Source organism: Pipistrellus kuhlii, unplaced genomic scaffold (genome assembly GCF_014108245.1).
Source record: "Pipistrellus kuhlii isolate mPipKuh1 unplaced genomic scaffold, mPipKuh1.p scaffold_m20_p_18, whole genome shotgun sequence".
Classification (NCBI taxonomy): Eukaryota; Metazoa; Chordata; class Mammalia; order Chiroptera; family Vespertilionidae; genus Pipistrellus; species Pipistrellus kuhlii.
In genome coordinates this window covers 11,343,777-11,368,972 of record NW_023425493.1, presented here as the reverse complement: position 1 = coordinate 11,368,972, position 25,196 = coordinate 11,343,777, and the positions used below count along the sequence as shown (strand labels likewise).

Here is a 25,196-nt window from a genome sequence, read left to right as displayed (position 1 = left end):
AATAAGACATCCTCTGAAAATAAGACCTACTTACAGGTTTCCTTCTGAGTGAAATATAAGGCATCCCCCCAAAAATAAGCCCCCCCCCCCCCCCCCCCCCCCGGCTAAACATGAGAGATTTGGTCTGAAAGAAATGGAGTCACAAGAAATTCACCAGGAAATTCAGGAACTGGATTGTTATGATGATGTTCCAGAAGATGACATGACATGATTGTCATTGAATAAATGAGTAAATTCTTGATACTGTAGGATTCAGTCTGTCTGGTTTGTGTTGACAACTACTGTACTAACCGTACAGTATACAGGTAATAAATGTCCTTTATTTTCATTTAACAATAAATGTGTACCGTATTCTTCTTCATGGAAAAATAAGACATCCCCTGAAAATAAGACCTAGTGCATCTTTAGGAGCAAAAATTAATATAAGACACTGTCTTATTTTCGGGGAAACAGGGTACTACTACTACTACTGGTGATGATGATGATGATGATGACGATGAGAACAGCCACTATTCCTTCAAATGTGCCAAACCCTACTAAAAATCTACATGCATCATCTCAAATAATTCCCAACAACCTGTAGGAAAAGTATGATTATAATCCCTAATTTCCTAGATAAAATATTGAAACATAGAGATTCTAAGATTTCTTAAGATCAAAAAGCTAACAGATAGCAATTCTGGGATTCAAACCTAGACAAGACAGAGGTATCTTACAATTTGGAAACAAGGTAAATTTTAAAGAACAAAGCTTATGTAAATGGGTCACGAGAAAAATATGAAAAATTTTGAGTTTACTGAGGTAAAGTGGATAAGCAAAATGGACAGAATCATTACAACTATGACTTTTATAAAATACCTGGCGTTTTAAAGAAATCAACTCCATGTCCAGCTGCCTGAGGATAGTGTTGGCTGCATTGGGACTACAGGAAACAGCTACCACATCTTCCTGGGTTAAATACATGCCCTTAGGGGGACGGCACTTAGAACGCTGAGAATGATGGCGGTGTTGTAAGCTCTGATACTCTCTCCTTCCAAGTCCAATCTTGCTAGTTTGAACAGGTTGTTCAGTATTACCCTAGAAGAACAAAAATAGAAATAACAGGTCATTTCATTTTGAACCTAAGGTGAAAATTGTCTGTTACTAGTAGAAGTATCTAATGCAGTAAATACATCTAGAAAAACACTTCTAACCAATTAGATTATGTATGAGTCCAAACACATACACGCATACACAGAGCTTACCAGTTGGGGGGGAAAAGTATGCAACATAATGTAGTCTTGATTTCTACATAAATGTTTGATTTCTACACCCAGAGGACTTGGAACAAAAGAAAAATAGTTGAATTCTAAACTATTCCTGTTTGTTCAAAAGGGGATTTATTTTTGCTAAGCAGTAAAGGGCAAAACAAAAACAGTGCTATTAACATTAAGTACAAAGTTTTTATAAGAAAGTAAGTGGCCTAGCTGGTGTGGCTCAGTGGTTGATGTCAACCTATGAACCAGAAGGTCACGGTTTGATCCTTGGTCAGGGCACATGACTCTGTTGTGGGCTCAACCCTCAGGGTGGGGCATGCAGGAGGCAGCCGATAGTGGTACTCTCTCATCACTGATGTTTCTATTTCTTCCTTGCTCTCTGAAATCAATAAAAATATATATGTATAAAAAATGAAAGTAAGAAAAGGGATAAATTAGGAATTATGATAAGTGGCAGATTAGACAGCTCATAAAAAAGTTAACTTTTTTTCTATCTCTCTCTCCCTACCTCTCTGAAATCAATACAAAATATTTTTTTAAAAAACAGAACAATCTTCTATCATGAAATTGTGAAAAAAGAAGAAATTTGTGCTAGTTTTGCTAAAATACCTCATACTGCAAAAGTTATGGCCACCATGGGTGGTAACTACTCAGTTAAGAGAGAAAAGGCATTAAATTTGTGGGTGGAAGATAAACAGAAAGCTTATGTTCCAATTGATGGTGTGTTGAGCCAAAAGCACTGAACCTTTATCAATACTTCAGCAGGGGATCCCTAAAAGGAGTGACACTAAGCCATTTACTGAAAGTAAGGGATAGTTACACAGATTCAGGAAGAGGTTTGGATTGAAAAATATAAGAATTACTGCTGAGGAAGAGCTGTTGCCAACAGTTAAATAAACTAAGGAAAAAGGCATGCATTCATAGGCGAAAATATATCATATATAAGGTATAGTAATAGCCATGATTTTAGGGATCTCCTGGGGTGTTAGAACATATCCTCGGGCCGAAACCGGTTTAGCTCAGTGGTAGAGCGACGGTCTGCGGACTGAAAGGTCCCAGGTTCGATTCCGGTCAAGGGCATGTACCCGAGTTGCGGGCACATCACCAGTAGGGGGTGTGCAAGAGGCAGCTGGTCAATGTTTCTCTCTCATCGACGTTTCTAGCTCTCTATCTCTCTCCCTTCCTCTCTGTAAAAAATCAAAATATATTTAAAAAAAAGAAAAAGAAAAAAAAAAAGAACATATCCTCGGTACATAAGGGGGAAAACTACTGTATCCTAAAACAGAATAACACTAGAGATCCAGTGCACAGGAGCCCTCTGGCCTGTGAGCATTGGGTCGAAACTGGCAGTCTGACATGCCCCAAGGGGAGTGCAGGCCAGGCCGAGGAACCCCAATGGTGCATGAATCTATGCACCAAACCTCTAGTAAACACTATAATTCAACAATAAAAATAACTGCAAAAACATATTGGGCAACAACAATAACAAAACGCTGCTAGTAATTAGCTGGAATACATACAACATGATTCCATTTAAATTAACTATGAAATGGACAAAACTAAATGGGAGTTGCTCAGAGATACATACATATGTGATAAAACCATTAAAATAAGGGAAGTGAATAACTGACAAATTTCAGGATAGGGTTCTCTTTCAGGATAGGGGTTCCCTCTGGAGAGAAGGGAGGGGAGAGTGAAATTAAGGAAACACGCACAGGACTTCTGTTTAAGTTCAGCGATGGACACACTGATGTTTATTTTATTATTATTCTTTATACTGTATGATTTTAAAAGTCAGATCTGTGTTAAAGACAATAATATAGTATCATTCCCTACTGGATGTCCTTACCATCTGTGAAAGAGCAGAGAAGTGAATGAAGCTGCTGACACGCACTGTCAGTCCTGGACTATTAGGTCTAGTAATAATTAACGTCGTTTTCTAATACTTTTTTAAATCGAATTTATTTAAACAATACAACAAAATTTAATCAACAATATAGTTGCCGTTGTTTTCTACTACTTGTGCCCAACGCTCAGGAAGCATTTTAATCCCTCTGTTGTAAAATTCTTGTGATTTTGATGCAAAAAATTTGGTCAATGCATTTTCGAGGCATTCTTCATTATTAAATTTTTTTCCAAGAAGAAAGTTTTGCAAAGAACCAAACAAATGGTAATCGGAAGGGGCAATATCAGGAGAATATGCAGGTTGAGGGAGAACTTCCCATTCCAAGTGGCGCAGTTCTTCAGCAGTGATTCTTGCAGTATGCGGTCGTGCGTTATCGTGGTGAAGAATTACACCCTTCCGATTAATCAGCGCGGGTTCTTTTTCTCTTAAAGCTTGGGCTAACCTTTCCAATTGGGCACTATACACTGCACTTGTAATGGTTTGGGTAGATGGTAAAAGTTCATAATGAAGAATTCCTTTAAAATTCCACCAAACACACAACATCACTTTTTTCGCATGCAAGTCAGGTTTTGGCGTGGGCTGCGGAGCCTCATTTTTGTCCAACCATTGAGGCCGCCTTTTCAAATTAACATAGAGCACCCATTTTTCATCTCCGGTAACAATTTGTTCTAAAAACGGCAAACGGTTTTGAAGAGAGAGGAGCGAACTGCAAATTGTGACTCTTTGATTACGGTTGTTGTCGGTCAACTCATGAGGAACCCATTTTCCAAACTTTTGGACTTTGCCAAGTGCACGCAATTGATTGGAAATTGTTTTTTGTGAACAATTTCAAGTTGTCGCAAGCTCTTGTTGGGTAATTTGAGGATTTTGTACCAAAAGAGCTTGAAGAGCTTCTTGATCAAAATTGGATACACGGCCTTGACCACTCTTGTCATCTAACGAAAAATTTCCCTCGCGAAATTTCTCAAACCAACGCTGGCATTTTCTGGCGCTAACTGCATCTTGACTAAGAGCACTACAGATGTTTTTTGCAGCCTCACTTGCTTTCTTCCTAATTGGAACTCGTAAAGCATGCAGTGCCAAATATGCTCTTCATCTGCCATCTTCTTAGCCCTAGTTTTGCAACAAAAACCAAACCAAACACAAACTTTTTCAAGCAAAACTTGTTAATTGCACTTCACACGTTCTGTAGATACCACGTGTTTGAAGGTTATGTCAATACAAGTCAACGCCAAGCAAGATCTTAAACGAATGTTTAAAAATGACATTAATCATTACTAGACCCATACAACCCTGCAGTATTCTTACTTTTTAACTTATTCTCCTCTCACATTATTTAATAACTGGTGGCCCAATGCACAAAGATTCATGCAAGAATGGGCCTTCCTTCCCCTGGCTGCTGGCCCCACCTTCGCTCTGGCCCAGAGCTGCCTTTCTGCCTTCCCATGCTGCCCAGAGGCCCAGGGCAGTGCAGAATGCCTGTGTTGTCGCGACAACACAAGCGTCCTGTCCCTGGCTGCTCAGGGCCTGTGTATGCAAATTAACCTGCCATATTTGTTGGGTTAATTTGCATACACACTCCCGATTGGCTGGTGGGCATCATGAAGGTATGGTCGATTTGCATCGTTCTCTTTTATTAGTGTAAATAGAATGAATTCACAGGCAAACAAAGACAAAATTTGTATGCATTACTTCGCATAGATGGACACACAATGTTACTTTCACTATTTCATAGCTGCTAATACCTCATAAGCCTTGACCCATCAACATAAGGACTTTTTTTTTTTTTTTTTTTACAATTATACAATTTGTTGCCTTAATAAATGTGCATGTATAAAAATTAAGCCTGTTCTTAATGATTTTAAGCCATCATTATTATCATCACATTGAGGAATATGTGTGCTTTGCTAGTTAGAGATTCTTCCATCTTTTCCACTGAGGCAGCTTTCAAATTTCTCTGCTGTCAGTATACCTGCTACTCATTTCTAAGTTGGTATAATATAAAACAAAGAAAGAAAAACTGGGTAGGCCCTGGCTGGGTAGCTCAGTTGACTAGAGTATCATTCTGATAGGCTAAGGTTGCAGGCTGGATCTCTGGTCAGGGCACAGAGAGGAATCAACCATTGATTCCTAAAATCAATAAAATAAAAATAAAAAAAATAAAAAGTGCTAACAACCAAAAAGCTTAATTGTACACAAAATACATGAGGGTATTTTATTTCCTTTCTATGGATTAGAGTAGGGATCATGACAGGGTTTTTGATACTTCTGAATGGACATGATAATCAAAAATTACTTAAATCATTGGCTAATTGAAGTTGCAAACATTAAAGCTTTCCAAAAAAACTCTAATTAGTATTAGAATTTATGACCTCCTAAATCATTATGTAAAAACATTTTTCTTAATATAAAGAAAAGTCTTTTTTTTTTTTTTTTTTTTTTTTTTTTAGTGGATCTGTAGAATAATTTTACAAGCACTCTGATGATCACCATTACCTCTTTCTTGGCTTCTTTTTTGGGATCATAATCACTATCATTTCCATCCATTGGATGTGTTTCTTCCACATCATCATCACTGGGAAGAGACAGAGATTAGTAAACTTAATTTCTTTCTTTTTATTCTATCCCAGTGCTCTTATCAAATGGTAATATACTTGCTAATAATTTTACTAAATATTCCCCAATACAATAAAGGTTGTCCCTGAGGAGACAAGCCTTTAAAATTTAGATTTCTGTAGTGTTTAGAAATATTTAAGGCATATAGAATCATTTAGCTAACATATCCAGCTAAATATCTTTCCTAAATAAATAAGGAAGATATTTAGAAAGAAATATTATTGGGAAAGAGAACACATATTAACTTGATGTAATACTTATTATTTCAGTTCTCCAGTTGGTTAAGGAAGACAGACAAAACCCAGTAAGCAAAATTATTTTATACTGCCATAAAGAAACAGCTACAGTAACATGGACTTCAGAGTCACTCAAGTAACTGTGGAAAGAGCATCTTCTAGAGAATGTATTTACTAGATCCTAAATATATGTATTAAATATATTACTACTAAAAGAAGCACTTGTGATTACAGTCAACACAGCTCAAATATAACTCAGTTGCAATGTTCACTGGCTATGAATAACAGTTCAGAGTTGAAGAGAGTTCTTACTACCCTGTTTCCCCGAAAATAAGACAGTGTCTTATATTAATTTTTCTCCCAAAGTTGTGCTAGGTCTTATTTTCAGGGGCTATTTTATCTTTCCATACGCTAGGTCTTATTTTCGGAGAAACACGGTACTAAGATTTTTGATCACTCAGCCCTTCCTATCAGAGCAGAAACATGAATGTAAGAGTGAGAAGTACTTACAATATGTTGTGATAATTTTTCTGCCTTAGGAAATGTAAACAATTCAATACAGTGTTCCTATCAATGTAATTAACTATATAAGGGCATGCAACCTACCTGTCACCCTGATTATGTCTATTAGCTAGTTTCCGAGCCTGGCGATCCATCAAGCTTGTCCTAGATCGAGTTTTTTTCCAGGAATAGTAATATTTTACCAGACTAGCAATGGTCTTATCTGGAAGCTTAAAAAAAAAAAATCATATTAATATCACCAAGTTTAATTCATAAACTCCAATGAACAGAATATTTCTGATATTATTCTTTGATACTTAGCAAACAAAAGCATAGATAAAACATTTTCAGACTATCTTTATAAATTATAAAGATAAAAACTGTGTTGTAGTCATAGTACTCCACCCACACCTCTGACACTGACAGTGTTGAATAAACATGCCTATTGTTCTAAGGGAAAGGAGAAAGACACAAACACAGTGAGAATGGCTCCAGAAGTCCTCAACACAGTCAATGTGATAGTATTTAATATTTGTTTTCCTTAAGTAATTACTCAATTCTTTTTTCCCTCTGTAAATTAGAATTTTTTATTGATATGTAATTCACATATCATAAAAATCTCCAATCTAAAGTAGACAAGTCAGTGGTTTTTAAGTATATTTGCTAGTATGTGTAACCATCACTAAATTATGACATTTTCATAACTTTGAAAAGAAATCCTATACCTGTTAGCAGTCATCCTTATTCTCTCCTTAACCTAGTCTTTATGGATTTGCCTATTCTGAACATTTCATATAAATGAAACCATACAATATATAACCTTTGATGGCTTAATACACATGTGTCAAACACAAGGCCCGCGGGCCAAATCCGTCCCGCCAGGCCTTGCAATGTGGCCCGCACCGCGCTGTCATCACTGCACTCCGCTGCGTTTCCATCACAATGACAGTTTATGACTGTTCAGTAAACCATTCGGCCCGCGATTTAGGCTGGATTTTAGATTTTGGCCCCTTCTCTGATTGAGTTCGACACCCCTAGCTTAATATGAAGAAAAAAAGTCTTTTTTTTTTTTAGTGGATCTGTAGAACAATTTTATAATATGCTTCTTTCAGTAAGCACATGTCCCAGAAAAGCTATTCAATTCCTAACAATTATTTTTTTGAATCACTTTGTTTTAAATCCAGGTTTTAAAATGAAAAATAATGCAGATAGATTTTAGCTACCAAATAAAGTATTGGAGCAAAACCTGACAAATGATCATGCACTGATTTGTCACCCAGGCAAACAAGAATGCACATTCCCAATCAACAATGTTCTTCTCGATTATGGAAGACACTTAGATATATTTACAAACATTATCTAGTTTTTTTTAAGTAGTTTTTTTGTTGTTGTTGTTTATAAATATATTTTATTGATTTTTTACAGAGAGGAAGAGAGAGGGATAGAGAGTTAGTTAGAAACATCAATGAGAGAGAATCATCGATCAGCTGCCTCTTGCACACCCCCTACTGGGGATGTGCCCGCAACCAAAGTACATGCCCTTGACCGGAATCGAACCCGGGACCTTTCAGTCCACAGGCTGACGCTCTATCCACTGAGCCAAATCAGTTTTGGCCATTATCTAGTTTTTATCCATTAAGGTTAAAAATGTTTAATGCAGCACTTCTCAGGTTTATATTATTTTGACACAATACTAAAAACTTAAGAGCTAGAAGTAAAAAGTGATTTTTTTGGAAAAAAAAGAGCAACAGCACTTGGACAACAATGAATTACAGAATATTTAAAAATCGATGTTCACATATAAAAGAAAATTAGAAAATAAAATATTTATGCTAAAAAATGAAACTTTTAAAAATAAAATGATTTTTTTTCCTGGAATGAAACTTTTTAAACAATACCATTACACATATATTTAGGTCATAATAAAAATTAATTTATTACAATGAAATAGCAAATAACTGTCATGTCTTAAAATGGTTGTAGACAATAGGACTCTCTGCAAATATACCTATTTCAAAATATTGATAAAAATTAACATGATTGGAAAACTTGTTTTCTATTTAATAATTAGGAAGTTTAATATCAGCATAAAATAGCATGCAGGTATGAATCACAGTAAGACCAAAATTACCATACCATTTGTTGGATCCTGTGAAAACTCTTCCCATGAAAACTAAAGGCTTGTTCAAATAGGACTTTATCTTCCACTGTCCACTCATCCGGAAAGGGAGTAAAATTAGGGAGATCAGCAAGGGACTTCTCAATGTTATGTTTATGCCAGAACAACATGCCAAGTGCCTTTGAAGAGAAATCAATCCCCTTTGGTTTTTAATGGGCTTACGTTCCATCACACTTAAGAAAATTAAATACAAATTATGTTAAAATCTTAAGCCTATGACTTCAACTAAAGATACACTCACAGTTTGGGATTTTAAACAGGGCTGCTCAAGTAGCAGACTTAACTTATTATTCCTTTTAAATCAATGCCTCAGAACAGTGAATGTTCTGGCATACCATGTCTGCTGCAGAATCTAGGAAACACCATTAGCTGAGGAGAGTGACTATGATTACTAAAGCAGGCTTGAAGGCTCATATCAAGACTTTTACCCACATTTATTCATCTGTCAATGTGAAGAGAAAATTATGCTGAAAAAAATCCAAAAAACCAGTAATGGAATGAAAACTATGGATTCTAACGTAAAACTGGAAGTGCTCAGTTGATACTTTGAGAAATACTTGTTTTAACTTTTTAAAAATATATCATGGGCTAAACAATTCTAAGAAGAGAACCTCAACTATAACAATCTTTTATCATATATACATTTAAAAGTTCTTTATTATCATAATGTACACAAAGAATTAGTATGGGCATGTTAATAACTTCAATGACTTTATTAGCAAATCATAGCAAAGCCTGAAATGAACGATTTTCAACAGTTCCACAATTTTCTCTTCTAGTGTTGGTAAATAGTAAGCCTTTATCTTTCAATAAGGTACTGAATATCATTTAAGGGATAACATTTTATTTCTAAGGAGACTTAGCAACTTTTTCAATATTGAGCTTTACAAATAATTTTTGTACTTTGGTAATATTCCTTTAAAATGAACATGAAAATGAACCTATATGCAATCACATTTTAAAGGATTAACTGTCTTAAATATTAAACAGAAAGTCAAGGCTTAAAAAAATACATAATCAAAGGCTTCAAAATCCATAAAAAAGATTATTGTATTTAGATAATGTTTCAATTTCACAAAAATGATTTTTTATTATGTAACCATGTAACTGACCATAAAGTTAGCTCTTAATAATCCAGGTTAGAGGTAATTCACTTATTTTACTAATAATTCTAATAAAGGTTTATCTCATACTTAGTTGAAATGAGATTTAAGAATCTCTATTTCATTTTTATTTTCCCATGCTCTTCATCCCCTCATTACTAGGAATAAATAAATCATAAGCTAGATATATTTCCTTTAAGTTATCTAAATTAAAAAAAAGCCCTTATGTATTATTTCATTCATAACTGAAAAATCTTAAATATTTCTAAAAGTTTAATTTTAAGTTCTTTTAGATTAAAAAGTGAAAGAGAATTACCTATACTCAAAAAAATTTTCCCTTTTTAGTAAGCATTTATCAGAGTAGTCATGAAGGCTTTCAGAGAATTTTATAACTCAAATAGAGCAACAAACAGAGGTATATAGAGAAAAATGTTCAAGCCTTTGAGACAAATAATGTTTATAAAAACAAAATCCTTAATGTTGAGAGGTCACATTTGCTAGGACTTTTGGTATTCTAAAGTTGGTTGAACTGCTGAACTTTTAGGACAGAAATGATGAGATATTCTTTGAATTTCATAAATGTTGAAGCAAGCCTTAATATTAAAATTTTCTTTACATACCTGTTCCACATTGTAGCCATGTTTCTCCTTTGCAATTGCAATATATTCATCCACTGTAATGAAAAAATGGTATATAATTAATTATATTTACTTCATTTGCTCAGGTCTACGTTTTGTGTGTGTGTATTTTTTGTCTTTTTTAAAAAACAAAGAGAATTTAAAAATTTATATTACAGGGATAAAAAAAAAAGCTAAAGTTATTTTTCATGAAATATTACAAAAAAGTCTTTTAGTTCTATGAGTAAGATCATAAGTACACTTGGTTTAAAATTTTACTTAGTATGACTTATATGACCATACAGTACATACTTATTACATCAGTTACTGTAATTATTTTATGCAAAAAAAATCAACCTGTGAGTAGCCAACAGAACCTAATTATAGTATAATATATTAGATAATTTTTTCTATTTTTCTGCCAGTCTTTATTTGAAGTCACTTAGCTATTTAAGACTCCATTTCCTATTTAGAATAGGCCCAAAGCCTTTACCTTCCTATTTTGTCAGCTATACATAGTTAACAACATATTTAAATATACTTTAGTATCCCTAAAATGTTCTCCAGCATTTTCTGCTAGCTATACAAAAGGTGTTTGAATATTGCAGTTTCATTCATCCTCCATATGTAATCAAGCAATTAGAATTTAGATAAGAATAGCTTCAATAATGATACACTGGCTATTTCAAGGCCTCATTGAAGTCTGCCACTTCACATTCAGTAAGACTCAGTTTTATGTGAAGTCTCTATAGTCCTTCTTGATCCATATATATTAATATTATAGTATTATAATGTGTGTGTGTGTACATACACACACGCACACACACACATATATATATATATATATATGCATATAGTCTTTAAGCACATTTTTGAGAAGCAGTGGTTAAGAATTCTGATTCTAGAACTGCTAGTCTACCTGAACTTGATTCTCAGCCTTGTTACTAGTTTTTTAACTTTAGGCAATTAAACTTGACCTTGTAGTACCTTAGTCTCCTCACTTTAAATAGTGATTAAAATAATATTATACCTTCCGCCTAGGATTAAATGAGCTAATATGTGTACAGTGTTTAGAATAGCACATTTTAATTACTTTATAAGAATGTGTTATCATTATTGGTTGGTACAATACAGACTAATTTATAAATATGTTGTTATAAGAACTCATAATACTTAAACACATGACAGGTCTAAATATATGCTGATTAAATTTAACAAAATGTCATATAGTCCTATAAATAGAAGGTTAAAAAATACAATCAACTTATGGTTCTTAAGGCAGGCTCTACATTAGAATCAGTGGAGGAGCTTTTAAAAAAATAAGTCTGGCCCTGGCTGGTGTGCTAAGTGGTTAGTGTCGGTCCCAGAAATCAAAGGGTCATAGGTTTGATTCCTGGTCAGGGCATATACTCAGGTTGCTGGTTTGATCCCCACTTAGGTTACATATGGGTGACAGCTGATTGATGTTTCTCTCTCAACCAATGTTTCTCTCTCTCTACCTCTCCCCCTCTCTCTAAAAATCAATAAAAACATATCCTCAGGTGAAGATTAAAAATAATAATAAATAAATAAAAAGTAAGTCCAGGCTCCTCCTCTGAAAATTCTGACTGAATTGGTTTGAGATAAGAGACCAGACATCGGTAGTGGGGTTTTTTTTTTTTTTTTTAAAGTTCCCCCAAGTGATTCCAGTGCATAGCCCTAGACCTTCAGTTGGATATTCTACATGAACACCATTCTATCAGGAAATGTTGGTTTTATGAATTTTGTTTATATTTTGCTCAGAAAGCACCTCTGTATAAAAACAGTGCTAAAAAAGCAAAAACCAATGACACCCTGATACTCAATTTACAAATGAAAACCTTTGCCTATGAGGAGTGAACCAAAGAAACCCAACAGTCACTTTCAGGTTTCTCAGCATACAGTTCCAGGCCAAATGTAATTTCATGTTTTTGTTTGAGAATGCCTAAAGAGCATTCAGTTCCTAGATTACCAGTTAGACCTTTTGCTGGTATTCTAAAGTGCTTAAATAGAAAGAATGATCTGGTATACAGAATATTATTCAGTTTTCAACTTTTAGTTCTCTTATTGCATCAATAAGTATAATCAGACTTACCATTACATAATCATTACTTTTCTAAATAGACCATCATGGGATAGCTATAAGATTTAGTAAATGTTTTTAAAAGACCAGCTTATTTCAGAGCCGCTAAAGTAGCTGCTCAGTGGTTCTTTTGCTTTAGTAAGTTCAATGTAACTAAATGGAAGGATGGGGATCTGAGTTTTGTTACCTGCACGATTCCTATATCTGATGTGCCGCAAAGGATCAGGTCCGCTACATCACATTGAAGTCTAAAGCCACACCATGATTCAAGAAGTGCATGGCCAATGATCCGAAGACCTCCGTCAGAAATGGAGAGCACGGAGATGACCTGATTGATGGCTGCTGGAGTCAGTTCTTGCCCCTTTCCTCTTTAACATGGTACTGATAGTGGGCTCTTTGAAGTTGGAAGGCATTTCTTTACATCTCCATACACTGAGGAAAAACCTGGGCAGATGTCTACATAGTAACTCCCTCCCCTGCTTGAGGATTAAGCAGCAAAATGCCATCAGATCCTAGGTTTCCTCTGTCTTCCTGGACCTGACACACTTGGAATGATCAACCCACTGCCTTTCAAAAGGAAAAACATTCTAACAACCTCCATCAAACAAAACAAAACAAAACAAAACAAAACAGACAAACTGTTTTTTCTTATGAGAATCTAAGAGACCCAAAAACAAATAAAAATTGCATTTTGAATTGGTTAATAGATGCCTATTGACATAAATGTTCAAGTTCAGAAAACTTACATTTGGCATCTGGAATAGTGTGATATGGAGACCATACAAGCATTCCTCCATTGTCTTTATCTGTGTACTTTGTAGCACCTGGGGGAAAAAGTAATTACTTTGAATATGATGGATTTTTATTTACATTCAAAATGAGTATAATGAAGGTTAGTTTGTTTCTATTTTATTATAGTACCTGCAAAGGAGGGCAAAAAAACAAAGTACAGAACAATAAAGAGAAGGAAAACAGATTTACATTAAATACATTAAATATGTTATTAATAAAGATGAAGGAAATTTCATAAAAATTGAAGCTTACTCCCTTTAAATTAAAAAGAAAGATTTTAAGTACATTACACATCCCTACTTCTTTATAGATAACTAGAGGCCCAGTGCACAAAATTCATGCACAGTGGTGTGTCCCTCAGCCCAGCCTGCACCTTCTCCAATCTGGGACCCCTCGAGGGATGTTCGACTGCCCGTTTAGGTCCAGTAGGATTGGGCCTAAATGGGTAGTCGGACATCCCTCTCACAATCCAGGACTGCTGGCTCCCAACTGCTCACCTGTCTGCTTTCCTAATTGCCCCTAACTGCTCTCCCCTATAGCTCTGGTACCCCCCCGCCCAATTGCCCTCTCCTGCAGGCCTGGTCCCTCCCAACTGCCCTCTCCTGCTGGCCATCTTGTTGGCAGCCATCTTGTGTTGATGTGATGGCCAATTTGCACATTACTCTTTTATTAGATAGGATTACTGACTTAACCTTGTATACATGTGGGTCTTCTGCATGTGGGTCTCTGATCTCATGCATGCAAGATTTCCATACTATGTATTAAATTTTGTTATCTTCTCTTGCTAAAAAATAAAATATATATTGAATTTTAACCACATAAAATAAAAGCACAAAAGCAAAGAGCCAAGTCATTCAATGGAAATAATACAGACATCCTATCTAAATAGGTCAGAAGCCTTTACTTAAACTCTTGCTATTTCAAATGGGTATCCTAAACTTCAATCCTTTAAAATGGCACCGATTCTTTCACAAAAGATTATAAGATAATTTAAATCCTACTTAGTTAAGCTTAGATTGCAACAAAGGTTTGCATTAAGTCTCAAGTCTTTTTTGTTGTTAATCCTCAGCTGAGGATATTTTCCCATTGATTTTTTAGGGAGAGTGAAAGGGAGAGGGAGAGACAGAGAGATTGATTGGTTGCCTCCAGCATGCACCCCAACCAGGGCCAGGGAACCTGCAACCAAGGTACATGCCCTTGAGGGCAAGTCTCAATAGTGTATTATGCTTAATATTTAAATATATTTTCTTGCAGGGGAGGGAAGGAGAGGGAAAGGGAGGGGAGGGGAAGGGAAGAAAGAGGAGGGAAAGGGAGGGAAGGTTAGTGCCCCCTGCTTGGGTGCCAGTTGCTGTCAGATCTTACAATGCTAAGAATTTTGGGGAAAACTTAACTGTTATTCTCCACGGGGAAAATTTTTTTTAAGTTTAAATTTAAGAGATATTTAATGAAGATATTTTAACACTTCCCTTCCCTTTTATCTATAACAATATTGAAAATTATGTGTCAAAACTTGTCTGATATTCATGAATAGTACTGAGAATTAAATTTGACTCAAACAAAATAACCAAGCCTTAGAAACATCCTAACTTTTGAAGTGATTAAAAAACCAACCAACCAACCAACCAACTAACACCTCAGTAGCAAGTTACAATTTTATAAAACTAAAGGATTACAGTTCTGAAAATAAAATTACTGTCAAGTTTTTTTTAAAAGGTTAAATGAAACCCTTAAAAGCTTAATCCTTTTGAAAATTTTTTAGATCTTAACTACAGTTGGTAAATTATTTTTTTTAGATCTTAACTACAGTTGGTAAAATGTATTTTTTAGATCTTCTTAACTACAGTTGGTAAAAACCAATTGGTGAAAACCAACTATCAAACAAAAGTACAGTTGGCCCTCTGTATCCATGGGTACCACATTATTCACAGATTCAACCAACCATAGGATCAAAATATTTGGGGAAAAAATGGTATGCTGTTGGGGACACGTACTATTTAGGCCTACTAATGATGGTTGTGTCTATACTGAACACATAGTTCTTTATCATTACTCCCTAAACAATATCTATAATAATAAAAGTGTAATATGCTAATTAGACCAGACAACTGGACAACCTTCTGGATGTCCTTCCAGACGACCTTCCGGATGATCACACTATGATACCCACTGGTGCCAGACCAGCCAAGGCGGGTGTGAGGCAAGTGTGATGGTCGGGGACCCAGCCACCCATAGCTCCATCATTGCCCTGCAAAGGGAGGCCCAGGACACTGGCCAATCAATCAACTGGGGGGACGGGGGACTCCATAATCACCCCAAAGGAGGCCCAGCCACTGACCAGCAGGGTGAGGCTGGTGGGCAGGGCCTACCTCCTTGGGGTGATCGATGGCAGAGCCCCGTGATTGATTGCTCCAAAGAGGGAGGCCAGGCTACCGGTGGTGGTGGCGGCGCTGCAGCAGATAGGTGGGTCCTCCCTCTGTGGGGGCAATCCATTGTGGAGCCCTGGTCGGGTAGGCAGGGCCTACCTATTTGGGGTTTTCATTCGTGGGGCTCCCGGACCATGAGAGGGCACAGGCCAGCTGAGGGACCCCCTTCCAGTGCACGAGTTTTGTGTACTGGGTCTCTACTCTACATCTATATATATATAAAAGCCTAAGTGGAACCACCAGAAAGACTGGTCGCTATGATGCTCACAGACCACCAGGGGGCAGATGCTCAATGCAGGAGCTGCCCCCTGGTGGTCAGTGTGCTCTCACAGTGAGAGTGTGCTGTTCAGCCAGAAGCCAGGTTCACGGCTGGCAAGTGCAATGGTGGTGGCAGAAGCCTCTCCTGCCTCTACAGCAGTGCTAAAGGAGTGGTGAGAGTGGCAAGAGCACGCTGAGTGCCGAGTCTGGTGGTGCCCGGACCAGCTTGGGCCCATCCCTAGCCGCATACCACTTTGAGCACTGCTACAGGATCAGGCCTGAACCAGCAGTCAGACGTCCCCTGAGGGGGCCCAGATTGCAAGGGGTGCAGGCCAGGCTGAGGTACCCCCTCGACCCGCCGTGCATGAATCTGCACCAGGCCTCTAGTAGTACAATAACCATTTACATGGCATTTATATTGTATTAGGTGTGAGTAAGTTAGAGATGCTTTGAAGTATACGGGAGGATGTGAGTAGGTTATAGACAAATACTATGCTATTTTATATGGAGACTTGAACATTCAAGAATATAAGTATTCTCAGGGATCCTACAACAAATCCTCACTGGATACCAAGGGATGACTGCATAACTTTGATAAGCTAGGATTTCCACACCAACAGCAAATTTCAAGCTAAGTACAAAAATAAAAATATATTTCTTTTAAAATTTCCTTTATGATCTTTAATATAATATACCATTGAACAAATGGTATTTTATAAAGGATCTATATAAAGGATTTAATATTAAAATATTAAGATACTCCAAACATTTTTTAAAGTTCTACCATTTATATGTGAGGCTCTGAATTATATACTTAATTCACCAACTTTACTCTGGGGTTTAAACCAAGGCTTTCCAAGGGATACAAAAGCATGAGTAAGTTTTATGGAAATCAAATTTAGACATTCAACTTCCCTAATGTTCTTTCCCAAGACAATCTGCTTGAACTCACTTGCAGTCTAAGCTATTTGCTCATCCTACCACTGGCCTCTTTCTTGATAACAGCCCTTCTCTCACTAAAATAAAAAGGCATCTCATCCATCCCAAGTCTCCTAAGAGTACACTGCCAGGGTGGCTCAGTTGGTTGGAGCATTGTCCTGTATGCCAAAAGGTTGCAGGTTTGATTCCCAATCTGGGCACATACTTAGGTTGTGGGTTCAATCCCAGGTCAGGGTGAATACAGGTGGCAAATGACTGATATTTCTCTCTCACATTGGTGTTTCTCTCCCTCTTCCTCCTTCCCCACCCTCCTCTCTCTAAAGTCAACAAAGACATGTCCTTGGATGAGGATTAAAAAAAAGAATGCACTGCCTAAAAATTTAAAATTTCTGTAGTGCCAAAGGCTATTGGCAAAGCCCTCCTTTACTCAAGGAACATGACTACTATAATTTTAATCAATTATGTATTAATTATAATAATTCAAGCCAAAAGAGTTTTAACACTTAAAACCTTTGCTCACAAGAATACATATTATGGTGTATTATGGTGGTAGAGAAATTAGGTGATCAATAAAGCATTTTCAAGCACAAAAATACATTATAAAAATCTGTGGGGGAAAATGCATAGAAACAATATCAAAGACAAAAAGGAACAATATAGCCAAAACCGGTTTGGATGGAGCGTCGGCTTGGGGACTGAGGGGACCCGGGTTCGATTCCGGTCAAGGGCATGTACCTTAGTTGCGGGCATGTCCCCAGTGGGGGGTGTGCAAGAGGCAGCTGATTGATGACTCTCTCTCGTCGGTGTTTCTGGCTCTCTATCTCTCTCCCTTCCTCTCTGTACAAAATCAATAAAATATTAAAAAAAAAAAAAAAAGGAACAATATAAACTTTCAGATTGTCAGGAGCCTGTTCATATATTCCATAGAATAGATACCATCGCATTACTCTAGTATTTATAGTTAATTGGATATATTTAAAATAAGAATATAAAAGCTTTATATCAAACTGTTAGTATTTTCAATAAACTGAAGATTACATTTCTCAACTATCTATATATCTATATATATAAAAGCTTAATATGGAAGTTGTCCCCTCGGGCATTTGACTGGGAGTTTGATCGTTCACAATGACCTGCCCTGACCACCAGGAGACAGTACAAAACGAAGGGAGACCCCGGCTGCCAGCAGCCACTAGGGACTCTACCTGTGCCCAAATTTTGTGCACTGGCCCTCTAGTTTAAAATAAGTGACAAATGATGGATTCCAACTTGAAATTAAGTGACTCTTTTTTCAAAATTCTCTTATGTGTATGTACTCTGGTAAATTATTTTGAAGAACATTTCTTTATATACATTAATTTTTACTTCATCTTGTGTTATAGTTAACATCATTTCCCTTTTACAAATAAGAAAACTAAGGCCTGGAACATCAGGTCACTATGCCATATTAGCTAAAAGGCATATGGTAAGAGGTGAAACTCTTAATCTCTACACAAAACTGTTCCTTGTGATATAAGCATAGTCAGTAGGCAAAGACCTAGTAAAGAATCAAAAGAAAAGGAACCCAAGGAAATAATCAGAAATCTAGTTAGTAAATTTTTATAAAGGCATTCTTCGCAATGGCCTATTAATTAATGTCAACTAAAGGACACGTGTCCCCAAAAAATGTATACAAATTTTAACAGCTGATAGCTCAGTTTTGAGAATAAAATATATTTTAATAAACACTACCTTTATAATTATCCAAAGTGCATGTATACATTTTTTGGGGGTACCCTATATTCCTAATCTCCTAACTTCAGTAATTCTAACTTAAATCTCAATTCTTCTCATATTTTCTTAAAATTATTTAATAATTTATTCTTTGTGTTTAATTTCTATCATCATCTCCTCCCATGAAAGTATCCCGCCCACACACAAACCCTTACTGTTCCTACATTCTGATCATAATAATTTTGGCACCTAAAGAATTCTTCTAAATGTCTTTGATGGTTATGGGTGAATAATCTCTATGAAGATGGACTACTAGTAAGTGTTTTATGAGGCTAAAGATAATGACATGAAAAAGAAAAAGGGAGAGAGGAGCTACCATATCTCAATTTCTATCCTTAATAAATCTTTTATTCTCTTTTCTAAAGAAATGTTTAAATTCTCACCCAATTACATTAAATTGATGTTTAATAAAACTTCACACAATAGTATAACACTTAGAATAAAATATAAAGCAGTGGTATTATGTTGAATGCCATAGTGATTATCTCCTTTTAAAAACTGTCTAATAATTGATAAGCTACATTTGCTTGAAAAGATTTGCCTATAACATCTATAGACAACTATACACTGGTTGATTAGGGATCTTGTGATTAGGAGTCAAATGACGTCAGTTTAAATGGTAACTGGTTTTAGTTGTGCCCTCTGGTTAAGTATTTTTCTACAGGAGATTAAGGATAAAATGATTAAGTGAATCTAAAGAATGTGACATTTATCCTTATTCTAATAAAGAGTATCATTGTAGATGATTGTAGGCTCAGTAAGTAAATTGAAAATATAACTTTAAAAAGTAATATCTCAGTGATTTCCCCCCCTCACAAATATTCATAGGTTCAAAATAAGCAAAATATGATAAATTGGATAATACAAATAATGGCCATGTAAAACCACCTTAAAAAGTCTTTTGCATTTTAAAATTATTTTTCAAATTTTTAAGTTTGTTCTAGTATTTAGTCTATTATGAAACAAAAGAATGCTTTAAAGTGATCAGGCCATGCATGATGCATGAATTTGTTCCAGTATAAAATCTTCCTTTTAAAAACAAGACCCATAACCAACATGTGCATAGTTGTCTATGAAATACAAACCTAACTAGTATTTAGGTATGTTTGTTAAGTGAAATAATTCTGGCGCCTGAATTCTAATTTGGAGATAAGTTTATCAATTTCCAAAAAAGCAGAGTCCCAATAAAAACCCTAAATATAAAAAGGTATAAATGTATGAAAATCATTCCTAATGATGGAATTTAATCTTTAGTGAATAATTGCCCAGTCATATAATCCTGGCAAGAATCGCATGACTATTTTTTTTTTTTTTACTTCCATTTTATAACTAGGGAAACAGGCTAGAAGCCCAGTGACTTGCTCAGAGCATAAAGGGAAGAGCTGGGTGGGAACTGAACTCAACCTACCTGAAGCCAAAGCATGACCTTCTCAACTGTAGCTAAAACCTGAGACAAACAGTAGCGGGAATTAAAGTGCCACTCGCCTACTAGCTACATCAAAGAAAATTAGTTTCACAAAACCTTCATATTTATTTGAAGCCCACCAGTACGCACACGGATAGCTTTTGAGTAAAATGTATTAAAACGAGCCGTGTCATTTAGAGGGCAACCCAGATCTGGCTGAACACTCCTGTATTGCTTTTTACCTTTTGCAAAAAATAGCCCGCACTGACAATGCTTTTGAACACCCTTTACTTTACTCTCTCTCTCTCTTGGAACAGTAAGAGCTGCTACCTACAACTCTTTGAAAGGTTGGTAAAAGTCATTTTGCACTGCCAGCTATATACCCTACAATCAAATAAACAGGCCGTTTCCCCAAGAAAATACAACGAAGCCCTGCTGACATCTAACACAGAGGCAGCGAGCGTTATTATGAGCCGGGGTGGGGTAGGGGTGGGGGTGAGGGGGAGATCCAAACCCAGCCCCTCCAAAGCCTCAACTGCAGAGGGCCTGGGGTGGGGTTGGGAGAAGGAGACACGCTCCACCGCGGGAGGGAAGGAGGCTCCGGCGGGGGTGCCTCCATCTGCGGAACTCTCGCCCAATCCCCGTCCCGGCTGCCATCCCGTGACCGCCAGAACCTGTTTGTAGAAAAGTAGACAGGGAGCCCGCGAGCCGGGCTGGCAGAGGGCGCAGGAACCTGGCTGCGGCTCCGGGAGGAGAAAATGTCTCCTTGGCGGCGGCCGCCGCTGTCCTGTGGTCTGACCCGTGGGGCTGGCTCTCCAGCGAGCGAGGTGTGTGTGTGCCTCCTGCTGCTTCTCCTCGCCCCCTTCCCCCACCACTCCCTCCCCCTGGCCCCAGCACTCTGCAGAGCGAGCTGCCTGGAGCAGAGCTGCACCATCCAGCCAAAGGGGGGGAAATTTTTTTTTTTTTTTAAATAAAGAAAAAAGAAAAATCCCTGGAGCGTATGGGTTGGGGCAGGCTCGCCCAGGGCTCGGGCCGGGGACAGCAGCCCGGGCGCCGCCGCCGCCTCGCCCCCAGGCCGGGTGCACCGGCCGGTGACATTGGCATGATGCTCACACACAGGCTTCCCTCCCTCCCCCCCCCCCCGGCCCCGCGGACCCCCGATCCGCCCCGGGGCCGCCTCCCTGAGCTCCCCCCGACCTCGCCCTGAGCTCAGGAGGGTGAGGGGGGCGATGCCACCAGCGGGCAAGCAGCCTCCGGAGAAACCATGTTCACCTTGCCATGCACACATCTGCCCGCACGCCCCGCGTGTCACGGCCCCGCCGCGCCTGACAGCCGCCTGCCCAGCCCAGCCCAGCCCCGCATCCATCCCCTCGCCAGAGCTCACCCCGACACCGCCACCCCACCCGGCCCCCCACTAACCCACTCCCCGAAAAAAGGGGAGACAAGCAAAAAATAAAATAAAATAAAAAAATTAAAAATAAATAACCTACCTGGATCAAATTCAGGGATCCGGGCTTGGTATTCAGCTCCGACTCTCATCCCAACATCTGCAAAGCAATGCCGACGAGAGAGAGAGAGAGAGAGAGAGAGGAGAGAGGAGAGAGAGAGAGAGAGAGAGAGAGGGGGGGGGGAGAGGGGGGGGAGAAGATAGAAGATAGAAGATACAGGAAAGAAGAGAGGAAGAGACTCTTAATAAAATATAAAAATCGTGGAGGGGATGTGGAAAGCGGCGGCGGCGGGAGGCGGGAGGGAGATGTGGAGTCCGGGCGGGCGCTCGGGGCTGTGGCGGAGGCTGGGGGCGGGGTGTGGGGGGCGGGGGCGGGGGCGGGGGTCGCGGGCGCTGCGGCGCGGCTCCGGGCGGGAGTTCGAGGCCACCGCAGCGCCCGGGCTCCGAGGGGCGGGAGCGCGGCGGCGGAGGGAGGGGGCTGGGGGAGGGGAAGGGAGGAGGGGAGGGGAGGGGAGGGGAGGAGGGAGGGGGCAGCGGGCTGGCGGGCTGGTTGGCGGGGAGGAGTTCGGGGCTACCACCGTGCTCGTCGTCGCTGCTGCAGCCGCTCTCGGGCTCCGAGGAGGGCAGCCCGCCGCCGCCGCCGCCGCCGTTGGTGGACGAGGCGCCGCCGCCGCCGCCGCCCGCGGGGCTCTTGGCGCTGCCGTTGGCCGCCCGGAGGTTCTTCCCCAGCAGCTCGGGCCCTTTCTCCATCATGCCGGGCATGGTAGACGAGGGGAGGGGGCGCGGCGCGGGGGGCGGGGGGAGGGAGGCGGCGGGGTGAGGGGGGAGGGGGATCGCTTCGGAGCGAGGGCGGGAGGGAGAGGAGGAGGAGGAGGAGGAGGGTGTTAATAGGGAGCCGCCATCACCGCCCCGGTCCGGCGGCAGCGCAGTCGCCTCACCACCACCCGCCCCGGCCCCGCCTCCCCCCTCCTCCTCCTCCCTCCGCCCGCCCCGCGCTCCCGGGTCCCCGCTCGGCCGCGCCGCGCTGCCCGGCCGCCGCCGGTATCCCTCCGCCCCGCAGGGAGGTTCCGGCCGCGGGGAGGGGACCGGGGTGTTGGGGGAGGAAAGGGGAGAGGCCCCGGGGAAGCCCAGCTCCCCGGCGATGGCGATCGCCGCCCCTCCTCGGGGCCCCGGGCTCCATGGCCGCCTCGCCTCCTCAGGGGACTCTTTGGCCTCCCTCTCCGGGCGGAAGGAGCGCGGAGGCGCGGCGGCAGGAGGCGCGACCCGAGGCGCCCGGGTCCGGGGGGCGGCCCCCCTTTCCCAGGAGTTTGCGGGGGGCCGGGCGCAGGCTGGAGCCCGCCCTTCTCCCGGGACCGGCGGCGGCGGCGGCGGCCGGCGTGGCGCTGGGGCGCGCTGCCCGCCATGGAGTCGGTTAGTGGAGCCGGCGACCTCCGCGTCCCCGGGCCCCTCCGGCCGAGCAGACGACCAGGCCGCGAACGCCGCAGTGGTTTTTGTTTTTATTTGTTTGTTTCGGGATCTCTGACCGGGGACCTGGCTTCCCGAAAGAGGCCGATGGTGCGTGCCCCCGAGCTGAGTTGCAAAAGGGCTGAGCAATGCAGCTCACTTTTGCTAAGATTTTTTTTTTTTCTTTTTTTAAAGCCTTTGGCCCCGTTTTCCTCTTTTGACCTTTTCTTTTTTTCCCCTTTCCTTTCTTGCTGTTGCATTCGTTCGGCAGTGGGGCTGTCCGTGGTGACGGGAGGACGGGGTTCTCGCCTAGTTGGCGCCGGCCCCGCGGTGCTGCCCGGCCCCGGGGCCAGGGCTCGGGCCGCGCGGTGGAGGGCGGAGCCCCGAGGCCGAGGTGAGGCCAGAGCCGCCTTCTGGCCGGGCTTGCAGCCTGGCAGGAGATGGCTCCGCAATGCTTTTCTGGATTGCGTTAGGCAGAAGGAAGAGGGAACTGCGGTTTTTTTTTTGTTTTTCTGGTCACCAAAATTGGAGTACCTTGGCTTCGCTGCCAGGCTGCCTGGTGTTGGGGCCTGTTGATGGTTTTATTTGTGTGGTTTTTTTTCTTCCCTCATTGAGTATTTGAACTGTGAGTATTCAGTATGCAGATGTAGGCAAAGTGGTAGCTTGGGGTCCATAGGGAAGGTATTTCCCAAACACTTAAAAAGATTGCCCTGGAAGAGTGCTATTTTAGGTTAGAGTGGATCAAACCGGAAATAAGTCCAGTCCCCCTTTCTCTTCTCTCCCCCCCAACCGTAGCTTGCCTTCACTCAAAAGAAATCAGGAAGTGAGCCAAGAAAAGCCTGGGAAGTAAATATTTGGCAGAGAGGCCTTGTGTAAAGAGCAAAATCTCCTGGGCAGGACAAAAATCTGTCTGGTTCTGTTAGTGGAGATAGTTACATCTCTATCAAAGCTTGATATAATTCCATTTAATATTTAAATCATACAGCTAAACCTTTTTAAAATATATATATTATTGATTTTTTACAGAGAGGAAGGAAATGAGAGAGAAACGTTGATCAGCTGCCTCTTGCACACACACCCCCCCCCCCCCCACACACACACACACACTGGGGATGTGCAGGCGACCAAGGTACATGTCCTTGACCTGAATTCAACCTGGGACCTTTCAGTCTGAAGGCCAAGGCTCTATCTACTGAGCCAAACCAGCCAGGGCACTAAACCTTTAAAAAAAAATAAAAAAAAAAATAAAAAAAAAATATATATATATATAGATATATATATATATATATATATATATATTATGTATTTTTTTTTAATTGGTTTTTTACAGAGAGGAGGGGGAGGGATAGAGAGAAACATCCATGAGAGATCAGCTGCCTCCTGCACACCCCCTACTGGGGATGTGGCGGCAACCAAGATACAAGCCCTTGACTGGAACTGAACCTGGGACCCTTCAGTCCACACGCTGAAGCTTTATCCACTGAGCCAAACCCGTTAGGTGTCGGGGGCTGTTTCTCTGTTTTCCTCGACCTGCGTGGAAAAGGACAGGTTCCTGAGTGGAGGAGCTGGAGATTAAAAAATTAAAGAAAAAAAGAGACCAAGAGGCAGAAATAGACTCATCAAGCTAGGACCCGGGTGGGGGCTGTCACTCTGAGGGAGAGACAGTCAACACCCACCACAGACAACACAGAGCATTTATTTATTTGCAAAAGAATAAAGGGAGGTTTCCCTGAAAAGCTTAATATCAAAGGAGTTTTGGGTGTGCCCAGGTCCTATTCAATCCCTCATTCCTGGGATTTAGCATATCTAGACCTGGGTAAGTCAAGCTCCTATTCCTTCCTCATTCCAAGCACTTGGATAAAGATAAGAAATCTGATAACCGTCTTCCACATTTTGGGGAAACATGTTTTCAGGGCGTGGCTCTGCCTAGCCTTGAGTTCAGCTGATGATAATTAAAGGTCATCCATGTGCATTCCCAGGGGACCCTCTACAGTTAGGGCAGGACTAAACCTTTTAATTCTATTTTATTAACAACTACGGTTCTGAATATTATTTTAATTCCCATAGGATTTTTCTGAAAGGAGAAAATGTCCTGGCCAAATGAAATGAATAGCCATTTTCCTTGACAGTTATATTTTTCATTGTAAATTATAAAACATTGGTACTTTTGTTTTATACACAAGCTTCTGATGAACATGATT

The 25,196-nt window shown here is 40.2% G+C and overlaps 1 protein-coding gene across 10 annotated transcripts in view; it reads right to left on the bottom strand.

Annotated features, from left to right (window-relative positions):
* RCOR3 (REST corepressor 3) overlaps nt 1–22,535 on the bottom strand; it is a 42,926-nt gene extending 20,391 nt beyond the window's left edge. For 2 of the 10 annotated variants that reach the window (XM_036442620.2, XM_036442623.2), the window contains exons 1-8: nt 22,128–22,532; nt 21,596–21,652; nt 13,262–13,339; nt 10,418–10,470; nt 8,652–8,813; nt 6,621–6,745; nt 5,659–5,737; nt 859–1,077 (exon numbers count right to left, since the gene is read on the bottom strand). In XM_036442620.2, the coding sequence (XP_036298513.1) occupies nt 859–1,077; nt 5,659–5,737; nt 6,621–6,745; nt 8,652–8,813; nt 10,418–10,470; nt 13,262–13,339; nt 21,596–21,652; nt 22,128–22,314 (960 nt within the window). In that variant the 5' untranslated portion in view covers nt 22,315–22,532. Of the gene's footprint in view, nt 1–858; nt 1,078–5,658; nt 5,738–6,620; nt 6,746–8,651; nt 8,814–10,417; nt 10,471–12,702; nt 13,083–13,261; nt 13,340–21,595; nt 21,667–22,127 lie in introns of those variants that run through there. The other 8 variants (XM_036442621.2, XM_036442624.2, XM_045583109.1 and 5 more) reach the window with 8 other exon arrangements.
* Between the last annotated feature and the right edge of the window lie 2,661 nt (nt 22,536–25,196).